Source organism: Fragaria vesca, linkage group LG3 (genome assembly GCF_000184155.1).
Source record: "Fragaria vesca subsp. vesca linkage group LG3, FraVesHawaii_1.0, whole genome shotgun sequence".
Taxonomy (NCBI): Eukaryota; Viridiplantae; Streptophyta; class Magnoliopsida; order Rosales; family Rosaceae; genus Fragaria; species Fragaria vesca.
This window is the reverse complement of record NC_020493.1, coordinates 11,542,321-11,555,589: the sequence shown is the minus strand read 5'-3', so window position 1 is coordinate 11,555,589 and position 13,269 is coordinate 11,542,321. Positions and strand designations below refer to the sequence as shown.

Genomic DNA, 13,269 nt, shown 5'->3' with positions numbered 1-13,269 from the left:
ATCGTTAAGGCCCTCAAACTCGAGTTTTTCTGGTATGAACACAACCGAACAGAATTCAGTCCGTCCATTTGTTTTTCGAGTTTGAGGGCCTTAACAATCACCAAATTGGCTGAAATTTTGCAGAGATGATCTAGAAGGAAGTTTGAGGAAATTCGATCGGGAAGTGGTGCAAAAATGGAAATCCGCACCAAAACTTTGGTGCGGACGTCCGCACCTGATCAGCATTGTATATATATACACACAGAGAGGATGTGAAGCGGACGTCCGCACTCCGGCTTAAAGTGCGGACGTTGTCTGTTCTCCGCCGTCTCACGCCGGCGACGGCTTCTCTCCTTCCCGGACGACAGCACAGGCTTCAGGACGGTTTCTCTCCTTCCAAGACTGGCCGGCGACAAGTTTTCCGACCGGATTGAAGCTACGGAAAACACCATGATTGATCAAGGTTGGCCGGAAAACTTGTCGCCGGGCAGTCCTGGAAGGAGAGAAGCCGTCCTGGAAGCCTGTGCTGTCGTCCGGGAAGGAGAGAAGCCGTCGTCGGCGTGAGACGGCGGAGAACAGACGATGTCCGCACTTTAAGCCGGAGTGCGGACATCCGCTTCACATCCTCTCTGTATATATATATATACACACACACACATGACCATTCCAATGAGAGATTCCTTTTTTTTGTTTATTTCTTCCCGATCACTAAATCACATCTCCACCGTTCAATTTGTAGGTGTATATGAGTAGATCACTTCTGTAAATTTTCACAATATTTGGTGATCGTTAAGTCATCAAAATGTTTGATTTATTTTTAATGATCTTGAACGGTGTATGTTTGACATAAGTGTTAAGTTTTTTGTTTTAATCTCAGTTATCAAAACCCATTAAAAAATAGATCTAATGGTGTGGGCATATCTCTAAAAGTCACAAAAATAGGAATCCCTCATTTGAAGGGCTCATATATATTCTAATGAGGGATCTCTATTTTTTGTCACTTTTAGAGATATGCCCACTGCCCTGTTGGTTGTTTAGGCATATGCATCTATACCCTCCCTCCCTGGTTTCCAAAGGAGAAGATGAGTGTTTCAATCTGGTTTATTTTAGACATGCGATAGCCGGCGAAAATCTCTAAGGTGCGTCGTGGTCGAGAAGAGGAGACGAAGGATGCTGGAAAGAGAGCTAAGCATTGTTTGGCTATCATGTCGGTTGGACTTACACCGGAGGATGTAGGTTTTCTGCTCAATGAAGAAGGAATGATGACAATGGCTCCAAGTGTGTCTTGTGGTTTAGGGAAGAAGCGTGGTCGTCGTTATGGAAGCAGCACCAGTCCTAAACAGGTGGTAAGTGTGCTGATTTATGAGTCTACGATGTTGGATCTTGTGGTGTCGGAGCGGTATGTGTGTCGGACCTTGGGGCGGATCTTAAATGGTTAGGTTACAACCCTAGCATTTCCCTAATCCACGACTTTTGCTTGTGTTTTTCAATAGAGATGTACACCATTTGTGTTTTTGCATAGGGTAGTGGGTAGTGCAAGGGTATTTTATTTGCTTACTTGCTTTCTAGTTTTTGTGTCCTCATTTTTGGACTCCGTCTTTGTAGTTTTGGTGTCCGTCGCTTTGGACCTAGTTTTTTACAGTTCTTTTATGATTGTAGCAATGCATATTTGAGCATCAATTGTAAGGGTTGTTTCTGAACACCTTATGCCTGACCTTGTATGGTTGTATGAGTTTTATCGATTAAATCTATTCAATATATCAATTCAGTCTTAAAAAAANAAAAAAAAAGTGCAGCTTTTCCTCAATTCTACTAAATAGTTTGGATTGCTGAGTAAACAGAAGCTCACTATTTGCCATTTGTTCATGTCCAAAACGTTTGAAGCAATGGCATGACCAATTAATGGTCTGTTTGGCAGACAGGCACGGGTAAAAGAGTGTACTTATATCTTCACCATCGATGGTGAAATTTCATCTTTTAGAATCCAATTGCTTGTAGATTTCTTGTCCTTCCACAGTATATGATAATTTTAGGATGGTGAAGTTTCATTGACTGGGATAGTACCAATAATTGGCATCTCACGCATGCCCATGCCAGCATCAACTGTTCATCTTCCCAAAAAGAAGAAATCTGTTCATGTGGATCCAACCAAACATATATGATTGAATGTAAAACAAAAATGCTACATAAAACGAACAAATTTTTCACTACAGACCTGTTCAAACAAAGTTACAGATGTTTCATCAATTGTTGTTAAGTACGTCCGATCACAGATACTGTATCTGTAGTTCAACCTATCTAATACGTAAAATGCTCTCAGTACACTAGAACTATAACCTCAGACTCAATGGTGAAAGTTGGTTGATGAGGCAGACTGCCAATTATCATCACAAACCACACGATTTGGCTAACACATTGATGTTCAAAATTCAACAATACATCGATGCCAAATGCATAAACAACAGATTCGTGTTTGTGATCGGTGATTAACATTAACTTACCATTATTCGACGAACTTCTACGTTCATAAATACTGTATATGGTTTCCCAAAATATGATTTACCTCAGTGAGTTCGGAGACTAATAATGTGGTAGCGATGCTAGCTCTCACACGAACCACAAAACTACCCATACTCATCTATGATTACTGTTGAGCCCGAGGGCATACAAGTACGTACTACTCATCTACCTATGTGAATGAATTTGTTGATTGGATGTGTTATTCTAGAAAATCTGTACTGGGAAGCAGGCTAGGGGAAAAGCTGCAGTAGCAGATTTGACCATATTGGGAGAAGAGAGGAAGGAGCTAGGGCTAAAGCTAGCCTCAGGGGCATCACAGATGTATCCAATCAGGTCTCCTCAGAGAAAACCAGACCAGGCCCTCTGGAGAGAGACGACGACTGACTTGATTTGTAATCCTTTGTTTTTATGTGCCCTCTTTTTGTTTTTGCTGTCATTTTCTTTCTGGATTTTCACGTGGATCTTTTACCTCCGTAAAATTAACGATAATAAATTATTAATAACACATCGATCAGTAGCTCTCTTTCATATATATATATATATATATATATATTTATTTTTTTTTTTTTTTGCTAATGGTGAAATAGCTATATATTTTGCCATATTAGGCAGGCACTTGTCTGCTTGCCCCCTTGCTCGCTGCTTCTGCTATTTCCATAGAAATTATTGTTGTTCCGGCAATGACATAAGAACAGTAGAATCGAGGTGAGTGGTGGAAACTTAATTAGAATATCACGGCGACAAAAATAAGAATAATATGTTGCTAACAGTTCTCAAAAAACTTCCTCCGCAACTTTTCTCAGTCTTTAGACTATCCGCTTCATCATATGAACTCATATGAACACGATAAGCTGTGTCCTAGGATCTTAGTATGAATGTCACCCAAAACCCAACTTTAGTTCTTTGGGTGATTAATAGCTTGTAAGTTGTGTTTGGTTGGTAGTTACCCAAATATCTTATTTGGCCATAGAAACAAGCATTGGAGATAGAGTTAAGGAACAAATCCTGAGAAAGTTGATTTGATATTATTGGGTTTAATAGAAACATAGAATCAGAAAATATTGCTTTGTCCAAAGTTCTAATCTTGGAAGGTTCATGATGAACATGGACTTACAATATGAGATAACACTTACAACTCCAAGCATCCTGCTACTCTTCTGTCTCTCAATGATAACGTACTGAGATTGTTGCATAAGTTTATAGACCCAAAATCGAATTGAAATTTGCTTAATGTTCCAATTTTATAGTTCAATAAATTATTTTGACACAGCTGGGTTGAGTTTGTGAAACTCAAAGCTCAAATCTTGAATCCAAAATCTGATGGGTGTTCAGTTCCATCTTCTATTATCATTTGTACCAATTATCTAGAAACCCAATTCTTAATCAGTCTGTATGTCAATTTCAATTGGGAATGAAATGGAAAGAGGAATGTAAGCAGGGATTAAGTAACAGAGTGCTCATGGAATAAACAAAAGCAAACTGTGTCGCAAGACCTGTTTTGGAAATCGATTTGGCCCAGGTTTAACGAAATGCTCAGCCACAACAATAAATCTGTGCATCAGATACCACTGGGCTTTAGAAATTACACAAGAACACAATCCAAAAGAAAAAGAAGCAAGGATTTTGAAGCAAGAGATCAGATGGTAGTGCATGTAATTTGGTTGATTTGTCATCAAAGTTGAATTCAGTGATGGAACAATGGGATATTCATCATCATATCTCCTACACATCCTTGCGATTTTGTATTCAAATACCAGAAACTTGAAAGAAGAAAAGAAAAACTTGAAGAAGAGGAATCAGAAAAAGAGTCAATCACCACCAAGCAACAATTTTTATGATGCGGGTAAGACTGGGGCGACAAAACTTCTCATCACTTTCCTAGTTGTAATCATATGAATCTATGAAGCAATGAACAAAACAGCAGCAGACTCCAAAATACAAAAAGAAGATGAGAGAAGAAGAATGAGAACCCCGGTATTTATAAGGGTGAGAGACTAGGGTTTACAATGTTGTTTTGGGCCTTTTATAATCTATCATTTATTGCGGCCCAATACTTATGGCTCAATCCGAATTATTTTTGTTTTTTTCACATTGCAATCAGTAAATTTGCTCACATATATTTGAGTAGAATGAATTTATAGTGTCATGATGTTTGAGCAGATTTCATTTGAGCCTGTAATGAATCAGATGGAGTTGGTGACTTGGTGGCAGCATGAAATCCAGAAATCTATCACACCAACATCTCATTGACATTTTTTACCCCAAAAAACCTTGCAATAGCAAAATACAAATGTACATATATCTAAGTGATCATATCAGCTCAAATGTTGGAAAATCAAATAATGCTAAACTAGGATTCCAGAAACAGTTATCTCTCATTTGCCATCTGCACAAACTACTGCCATTCAACATTCAGAACGCCAAATATCTACCCACTCAATGTCCATAGTTACACTAGACTGTCAAATATTCTCCTTAATTACTCTTCAGCGATTCTGACTTTCAGGTAACATCAATGTGTCAAATGATGGAGCGTCCTTGTGGTTTTTAAACTCCTCAATGAGCTTCGGCCAAAGATGGCAAAATTCTTCAATTGGTTGACTGACGGACCCAAAACTATAAGGTTGTCCCCTGCAATCCCGATACTGTGCTAGATCTTTTCTGGAGATTGACTGTTGAGAAACTAAGATGAAACCATCAATCAGTTAAAAGAAGATATAGATCAAGAGAGTCTTGTTGAAATTAATAACAAAAACTTTGATAACGTCAGAAACTTAATTTCTATTTTCCATAAGAGACTGGACATGGTTTTATTTAGTCTGTCACTTTGTTTATGATTGAGAACTGCAGTTTCTGATTGTACTTTTTGCAGACATTATAGCAGAAGGTTTATCATCTAACAAGCTCTATAAACAACTGTATCCATCATTATCTGTTGAGCCACTGGCAGTATTCGAACATTCTACATTCTAAAACTTACTGATGATTCTTGGCATATAGAACAAAATGTTATTATTTGCAGAGTTCTAGTTTACAGTTTGTGGTTCTCTTTTTCATAACAAGAAGACATGTGTCTTACCTCCAATACACAACAGTGTTAATGCAGTCCTGAATGTTCAGTGTTCGTCTTATCTGCAAATATGACTTCAGATGCATTAGTCACTATGTTATGTACAGCAAGATTCAATTTTGAAGCCTAAAAAAGTGTATAAATAGAATGTTAATGCTCTACATATACTAAATAATTCATTAGGTCCCTAGACCTTTCAAATTCAGTCATCACATACACACACAGAAGCTTCGGCAATTCACTTTTAGCCACTCATTCAAAACCATAGTTAAGTACATAAACAACAAGGCTACAATGTCAGACCCAAGCAATGCCAAAACATTGATTGCTTAATATAGAACTCCCAAACTTCTCCTAGTGAATGATCGTTAGGCACATTGATATCACACATAAATTGCTTTTAGAGAGTAGTTTTGAAAGCAAGAAGAACAATGCACTTATAACTACATATCACACTATATCAATCACCGCAAACTGCGAGGAGTTCACATCTGTATGACCTATGTCTCTTTCATTCCATCACAAGGGTAACTTGTTAGTCCTTTGCAAACTCAATTCAGCTAAACTTAGACACTTTGGAAGCTACACAAACTACTCAACTCTTATTGTAACAATTGACATTCTACTGTGAAGTTTACTACTTTTAGCAACATTCGGCAATATAGAAAACCACAGTAGTTAGATTTTTAGCACTAATCTACTCCTAGAGTGAAAACTAAACACAAAAAGGCACAACATACCATGTTGATTAGGATGTGGAACTCCAACAGTTAACATGCGGTCTATATTGTCAAGACGGCGTTGAACATTCTTCAAAACCGAGTTAAGAGACAAAACCCTCTTCCTAACCGCCGTGATCTTCGCCGCGTGTTGCATTATAAACGGCATCGGAGCATCTTCCAACAACTTATCCAGCTCTGCCCACCAAACACCATCTCAGTAAATAACAATCAAAATTACCCCAAAACAAAATAATAAGTTACTTAGTTACCGCGGGTGAGGCGATCGAGGGCTTGAGAGAGCTGGTCTTGGCTGGTGAAGGTCTGCTGGGCTTTGGAATCGAAGTCTTTAATGATGGCGGCGAGGGTCGAAGACAGTCCCTTTGCCAAAGCCTCCGATGATTCCGCTGTTGTTGTCTTCTTGTTCTCGATTTTGGTCTGGTCGGCATTTGGGTACGATGCCTCGCCGTGGTTGTCTCCGTTTTCCATCTGATCGGACTCGTTTGGATTTCAGTCTAACGAACTCTGGAAGTGTTGGTTTTGTTTCAGACTTTCAGTTCAGTTTTGTCAGCTTCTTCGTGTACCAAACGTTGGGAGTAGATATTGATGTTTAAGCATAGGATTTAGTTGGGCTTCATATGATTATTTTTCAGATTATCTCCCTCAAAATATGTTTTTCCTACTAATTAAAATATGGATAATTTCAGAGCGGTAGTTCATCCGGTCACCATTTTGTAAACCATAAAATATGGATCCTTTTTTGCATCTAATCTTAGTGCATGAGTAATGCGATGGTAACAATCGGATTCGTTAATAATCTATGTATCGTTCCAATATTCTGAGGAGCATAACATTATCGAGATTTGAGACTAATATATTAAGCAATCGAATCTCCACCGACTTTACGAGCCTTGATTTTTTTTATTGTATAGAGTTGAGGGTTTTATTTATTGCGACCGAAGAAAACCTCAATCAGTCTACCTTAATTTTTTTTATTGTGAGTTAAGGGTCTGTCTATTGCGACCGAGGTTTTTCAATTGAGCCAACGGTGGAAAATGATAGGCGAAATAACATCATCGGAACTTCTTTATTCTCCGTTGTTAGTTTCGACTGAACGGTAATAACTGACTACAAAATTGATCAAAGAACTATGTGGTGCATTGGTTAAACGTACGTATTTACTGAGGTTTATCCGTTTATGAGTAATTGGGCCTAGGAATTCAGTAAACTGCCCACTTATTTCTCTTCAGCTAAAAGCCCAATATAGCCAGGCCCACGCCTATATATATAAACGCGGCAGACACATTAGGGTTCAGGGTCTTCAGACTCGTCACGCACATCAAAACCCTTGGGAGAGCTCCGCCGTCGTTTTGAAGTAGCTGCACCTTTTCCCCACCCAAGATGAGGGCCAAGGTATCTTCTTCACACCCCTTCGTCACCTTCTTGTTCGGATTCGTTCAAATCCAAATGTTCCCTTAAATCTGATAATGAAATTTTCATAGTAATTGATACTGATTGGTTTTTGTGGCTTGAAACTGTTGCAGTGGAAGAAGAAGAGGATGAGGAGGTTGAAGAGGAAGCGCCGAAAGATGAGGCAGAGATCGAAGTAGGCACCTTTGGGGTCTCTCAATCTGCACCAAAGCTTCTGCTGGAGTTTTTGTAGACGTGGAGCCTCTAGGATGTTTATGAGTGATTAGTTCCTTTCTCTTCGTAGATTGGGATTATGACTATCTTTATGTTATGTTGTTAATTTCCAGTGTCTTTGAATTATGTGTTTTGAACTTAATGGCTCTATTAGTTTTTGTCGAACTAGTTCATGGATCTTATGATACTGAAGCTTTTGTTTAATCATATATTATGGATTGCTTGTTCTTCTTATAGCTCTTGTTTTGTGATTTGTTATTTGCAACTATTCTCACTGATTGGTGTTGGTGTTGGTAGGATTATGAACTGTTGAAGTTTAGATCTTTTAATAGCTCACCAGCCTAAACTTAAAGAACATGTTCTGTTGTCTTCTCTTTCAGTTTTTATGCTGCTAGTTGGAAACTGTGGGAAGCTTATTATGCTAGGTTGGTATCCCAGTCCTGGGCTGTTGTCATGACATTCTTTTCCCATCTAGTTTGATTGCATGCCAATTGTTTCCCATCTAGTTTGATTGCACGCGAATTGTTATATCAAACATATGGGTAGGGATTGAGATTTGGCTAATGTACATAGTGTTGTGTGTTTTTTTACACCCATCACCCAAATCCTGCTAAAGCTTGACCGGCATGTACCTGATATTACACACCAGACACTAGTTTTTCACTTATCTACCCTTGTACCGGGTAACTGGACAGTAGTGGTCTGTCATTGTTTAACATCTCAGGTTATGCTTGATCATAAAAAATTAGAATGTGTTGTTACAATATGTGTTCCAAACCCCAAGGTTATGGCTGCTGTTCTACTATCCAGTAATGGAAGAATGGGATTTAATTTGGTTTTTCCATCTGGTGGAATGGGATTTGATTTGGCTTCAGCTAATATCTGCTTGAAGATTTAATCATATCAGATTCTTTCAATGTCAAAAGTTTTGAATAAGGTGCCCTTTGACCTTATATAATATCTGCTTGTGGATTTAATATCAGATTCTTTCAATGTCAAAAGTTATGAATAAGGTGCCCTTTCTTAGAGACCTTATATCGTTTACAATGTAAATCTACTCAGTTCTTGGCTTAATTTTATATCGTTTACAATGTAAATCCCTTCAGTTCTTGGCTTAATCTTTGTTCCTACTGAGGAAATGCGCATCTCACAGCCACTGGTCATCTAGCACATCTGTAATTATGATTCATTATTTGTTGCTACCATTAGACAAGGGTCAGTTTAAATTTTCTTCAACTGGTATGAAAGGTGAACATAAAGAGGTGTTGGGTTTGATTAACAGAACAAAATTGGAAGGATACAAGCTGTGTGTATAATTAACAGTCATTGGCTTGAAGCTGTAAGCAAATGTTCTGGTGCCACAGTTCCACTTCCACGCTCAGTTCTGTAGTCTGATTATATCAATATTCATGATATAATGCCTATTCTTCTCGTGTCTCCTTCATCTGATGTATATATCAAATGTTGAACAGCGCCCTGGATCTGATTTCAAAGCCTTATCTGGTTTGGTCTTCACAATATCCCCCTATCTTTACAGTGGTATTTCCTCAAGGTCATACTGCATAACTAGTCTTTCCACTGTATTTGGACTCATAACCCGTCTGCCCTGCAACTCTCTCAAAACTTCGGTTGCCAGCTCCATTTCCTTTTCATGCGCAAGCCCTTCCACGAGAATGGTATATGTCATTTCATTAGGCATTCGCCCTTTCTCAATCATCATCTCAAAAACCTGCAAGGCGAGATCTGTTCTTCGACATTTGCAAATTCCGAGTAAAAGGGCATTGAAATTCTCAGTATCAGGCCTTTGGTTGTTTTCCTCCATGACCTTGAAAATCTCCACTGCTTCATTTAACATACCCTCCAAACATAACCCTCTGATCAAAGATGAATAGGTATAAGAATCTGGAGTGAAACGATACTTGGTCATTTCATATAAAATCTGCAATGCTGGATATGTATTTCCTTTCCTGCACAAGCTTGTGATTACGTTTCTGTAAAACTCAGTTGTGGAGCACTTCTGTTTATTCCCGAGGCTTTGGATGATAGAGTATGCTTGTTGCACCTTCCCTTGCTCACATAGCACAGCAATAGCATTGAATGTTCCCTCATTACGATTACATCGCTGGAATATCATTTGATCTAGACACTTAACCACATGATCCACTTTCCCCTCTTTGCAGAGACGAGCGATTATCGGATTGTAGCTTGCAGCAGTAGGCTTGAACCGACTCTTTGCCATTTCATCCAAAACTTCAAGCGCATGTTCTGTTCTACCATGAAGAGAAAGAGAACCGATTAAGATGTTATACGTAGCTACGGAGGGTATCCGATCCTCACCATCCATCTCAGCTAAAAGCACATTCGCCTCTTCCCACCTACCTTCATAACACAAGCTCCTCAGTACAATGTTATAGCTCACAACATTTGGTCTGAGTCCCATCGAAGGCAAACTCCTAAAGAACTTCATTGCCTCATCACTCCTGCCTTCCTTACACAAACCAGTCAACAAGACATTGTAACTAACCAAATTAGGCTTTCCACCTTTAGCAATGATTTCCTCCAGGAGCTTCATTGCTTCGTTGACCCCTCTTTCCTTGTAAGCCGCTTCAATCAAGAAAGAGTAAGTATAAACATTCGGGACAAGCCCCTTGTGTATCAGCTTATCCAAAAGCTGCAAGCTTTTATTCAAGTTACCTCTCACACAAAGCCCTCTAACAAGCGAATTGTAAGTAATAGTATTCGTTGGATATCCATACTCCTCCATCTTCTCAACCAACTGCATTGCATACCCAATATTCCCTCTTTTACACAAATAGTTCACCAAGAAGGTATATGAAGCTGCATCAGGTATAATGCCTGAAGCAACCATCATTTCCATCACTCTCATCGCCTTCCTCATCTTACTCGCCTTGCACAGATCATACAAGAGCTGAGTTGCTTGGCCCACATCAGGCTTTTGGCCCTTCCCTGTCATAGACTCTAAATGCTGAAAGGCATCTATTAGCCTAACTTCTCTACTTCTTCTATCATTCTTAGGATTTCTCCAATTGGGCAAAGTGAAAACAGTGTCCTTTGGAGAAATGGTAATCTGGGTTGATGCCAAAACTCTAGAAAAGCCTTTGTTGAGTAAAAAAGTCTGGACCCTGATGTGGGAAAAGAACCCACAACCCTTTCTAGCAGTTTCTGGTGATGAGTGTGTTATAGGAGACACTGAGTTTATAAGAATCGCCATGGAAACTTAATCCAAGAAACTACTAGAAACTAAAACACCTTACTACAAGTACTAATCACTAACAAGAATTCCTCATCATATATTCACATGAACAGAAAACAAATGGATAACAATAAAGAGGGAACAAAAGAGTGGAAATTTGAACATGAAGTAATGAAGAGAAACTAAGAGGAAGGGATCAACATACACTGGATAGCAGTTGTTGGGTTGTGTTTGTTCAAAGAGTGATTGGTTGGTTCATCTTCCACAGCTTAAGAACCAGTTTGCTGGTTTTGGTTTTCTAGTTTGGTAATGGAAGAAATATTATAGATTTTCATGTGTAACTGACTTTGGCTTCTCTCCGTTTTCCAGTGGCAGCAGTACAGTCCCCGTCCACTACCATGTTTTGTTATCCATATCCACGCGCCCTCCGGCAGCTTGTGGAACACAATCTCTTCTTCTCAACCCGGTTTTAGCCCAAGATCCGATCTTTATCGGGTTATACTTATACATCAGTTCACAAAAAAAAGGCTGAAGCATTGGGCCGACCTGAACACTAGGTCTACTCAATTCATTACTTTTTGAACACTGGGTCTTAGTCTACTCAACACTATTACACTAGAGTAGTTCTTTTTTTCTTTTTCTTTTTTTCAAAGTAAGGGCGGGTGTGCGGTTGCTCTCAATCAGTCCTTCATCAATAAAACTGTGGTATACTTATACATTGATGCTCACTTTAGGCGTTCATATGTTAGCCATCATGCAATGCCTGTTTGGGAAGTTGGGAACAATACTTCAAGTTCTCAATGGGAATTTGATTCGCCAGAATGACAACAAATTTTGAACGGAATGGGCTTGTGAGATGAGAAACTGATTTGGGTAGCTCTGGAAGCATGGATTCTTGTGGCTTCAATGGTTTCGGCTTCTTATACCCTTTGGAGGGAGAAACTTGATGTTTTGAAGGTTGGTTTTCAATTTCAGGTGTTAAGGATCAATCTTTCATTTGTTATTTTTGTTATTTAGGATAATCAAGGAGAGAAAGCAATGTGACACAAGTGTGGAAGGAAACTAGGGAGCCCAAACTGACACGCCCTTTTGATCAGTTATGTCGATATGCTACTTTCTTATGTTTTTCATATGCATGATATAATATGCCAAAGCCAACCAATTCTAGAAACAAACAAACCTTTAGTCTGAGATCTATTGGTGATATGATGCAGCAATTCTGAAATTATATACTGCATTACTGCAGATGAAATTTAGATGATTTTGTATTGCTTGATACTAGCTAACTTCAAAGCAGTTTCTTTTTTGTTTTTTCAGAAGAATGAATCTTTACAGATGTTGCTATGATGAATGCATGCTTTGTGGTTGGTCAGGCAATATCCCCAGTGAAAGAAGTCAAATTCCTAAACATTGTCCTATGAAGTTATTGGAAGAATTTGTACAGCTTGTCGGCATCGATCCACTTCTGGTATGTATAGATCAATTTCATAATCAGCCATAAAATTCATCGAGTCTACTTCTTTTGAACAGCATATATATTAGTTTATATGAGTTTCTTTCTACCGAGTTTTCAAAACTAAGTTTACAGATGAATTTGATTGCAAATGCAAATCCGGAGATTGTGGGATATATATTGTCCTTTCCTAATCAGCTGCCGTCTAGTTTCATTGGTGTGTACTGCATGTCTGTTAGTTTATGACTTTTTTTCAGTCTAAGTTTTTTGTTTTTGTTTTTGTTGTGTTTTAAATCGCTATGCATGTCAATCAAGACACCCAACTCTACCAAATATCATTATACTACCCCCTTTAAGAAAAGACACTTGAAAAGAGACAAAAAAGGGGGGAGAAATATATACCAGGCATACTGCATATTAAACTTCAAGTTGATTGGAATTCAAGAAAATGGATAAACCAGGTTTGCCATACTTCTGTGTGGTTGTTACATTATGAAACAGTAGGGCCTAATGAGGCCTTACTTTAAACAGGATTAGTGGAGAGACTAAACAAATCTAGGCAGAGAGATCTAAAGCTAGATATTTCCTTCTTTTAGATATTTCAATTTCTCTGCACGTATTGTGCATTTATTTCTGTCCTAAGCATTCTGATCAGAACATCTATGCAAAC

The 13,269-nt window shown here is 38.6% G+C and overlaps 3 protein-coding genes across 3 annotated transcripts; 1 reads left to right on the top strand and 2 right to left on the bottom strand.

Moving 5' to 3' along the window:
* Positions 1 to 4,736: 4,736 nt before the first annotated feature.
* LOC101305830 lies at positions 4,737 to 6,928 on the bottom strand. Its single transcript, XM_004294165.1, has 4 exons — positions 6,561 to 6,928; positions 6,310 to 6,486; positions 5,579 to 5,631; positions 4,737 to 5,182 (listed from the first exon to the last, which is right to left on the bottom strand). Exons 1-3 carry the CDS (start codon positions 6,775 to 6,777, stop codon positions 5,597 to 5,599), a joined length of 429 nt encoding a protein of 142 aa, XP_004294213.1. The 5' UTR covers positions 6,778 to 6,928; the 3' UTR covers positions 4,737 to 5,182; positions 5,579 to 5,596.
* A 661-nt stretch (positions 6,929 to 7,589) lies between these two features.
* LOC101306705 (60S ribosomal protein L41-like) lies at positions 7,590 to 8,197 on the top strand. Its single transcript, XM_004294168.1, has 2 exons — positions 7,590 to 7,701; positions 7,833 to 8,197. Exons 1-2 carry the CDS (start codon positions 7,690 to 7,692, stop codon positions 7,896 to 7,898), a joined length of 78 nt encoding a protein of 25 aa, XP_004294216.1. The 5' UTR covers positions 7,590 to 7,689; the 3' UTR covers positions 7,899 to 8,197.
* A 1,266-nt stretch (positions 8,198 to 9,463) lies between these two features.
* LOC101302913 (pentatricopeptide repeat-containing protein At1g79080, chloroplastic-like) lies at positions 9,464 to 11,206 on the bottom strand. Its single transcript, XM_004294155.1, has one exon. It carries the CDS (start codon positions 11,162 to 11,164, stop codon positions 9,464 to 9,466), a length of 1,701 nt encoding a protein of 566 aa, XP_004294203.1. The 5' UTR covers positions 11,165 to 11,206.
* Positions 11,207 to 13,269: the final 2,063 nt, after the last annotated feature.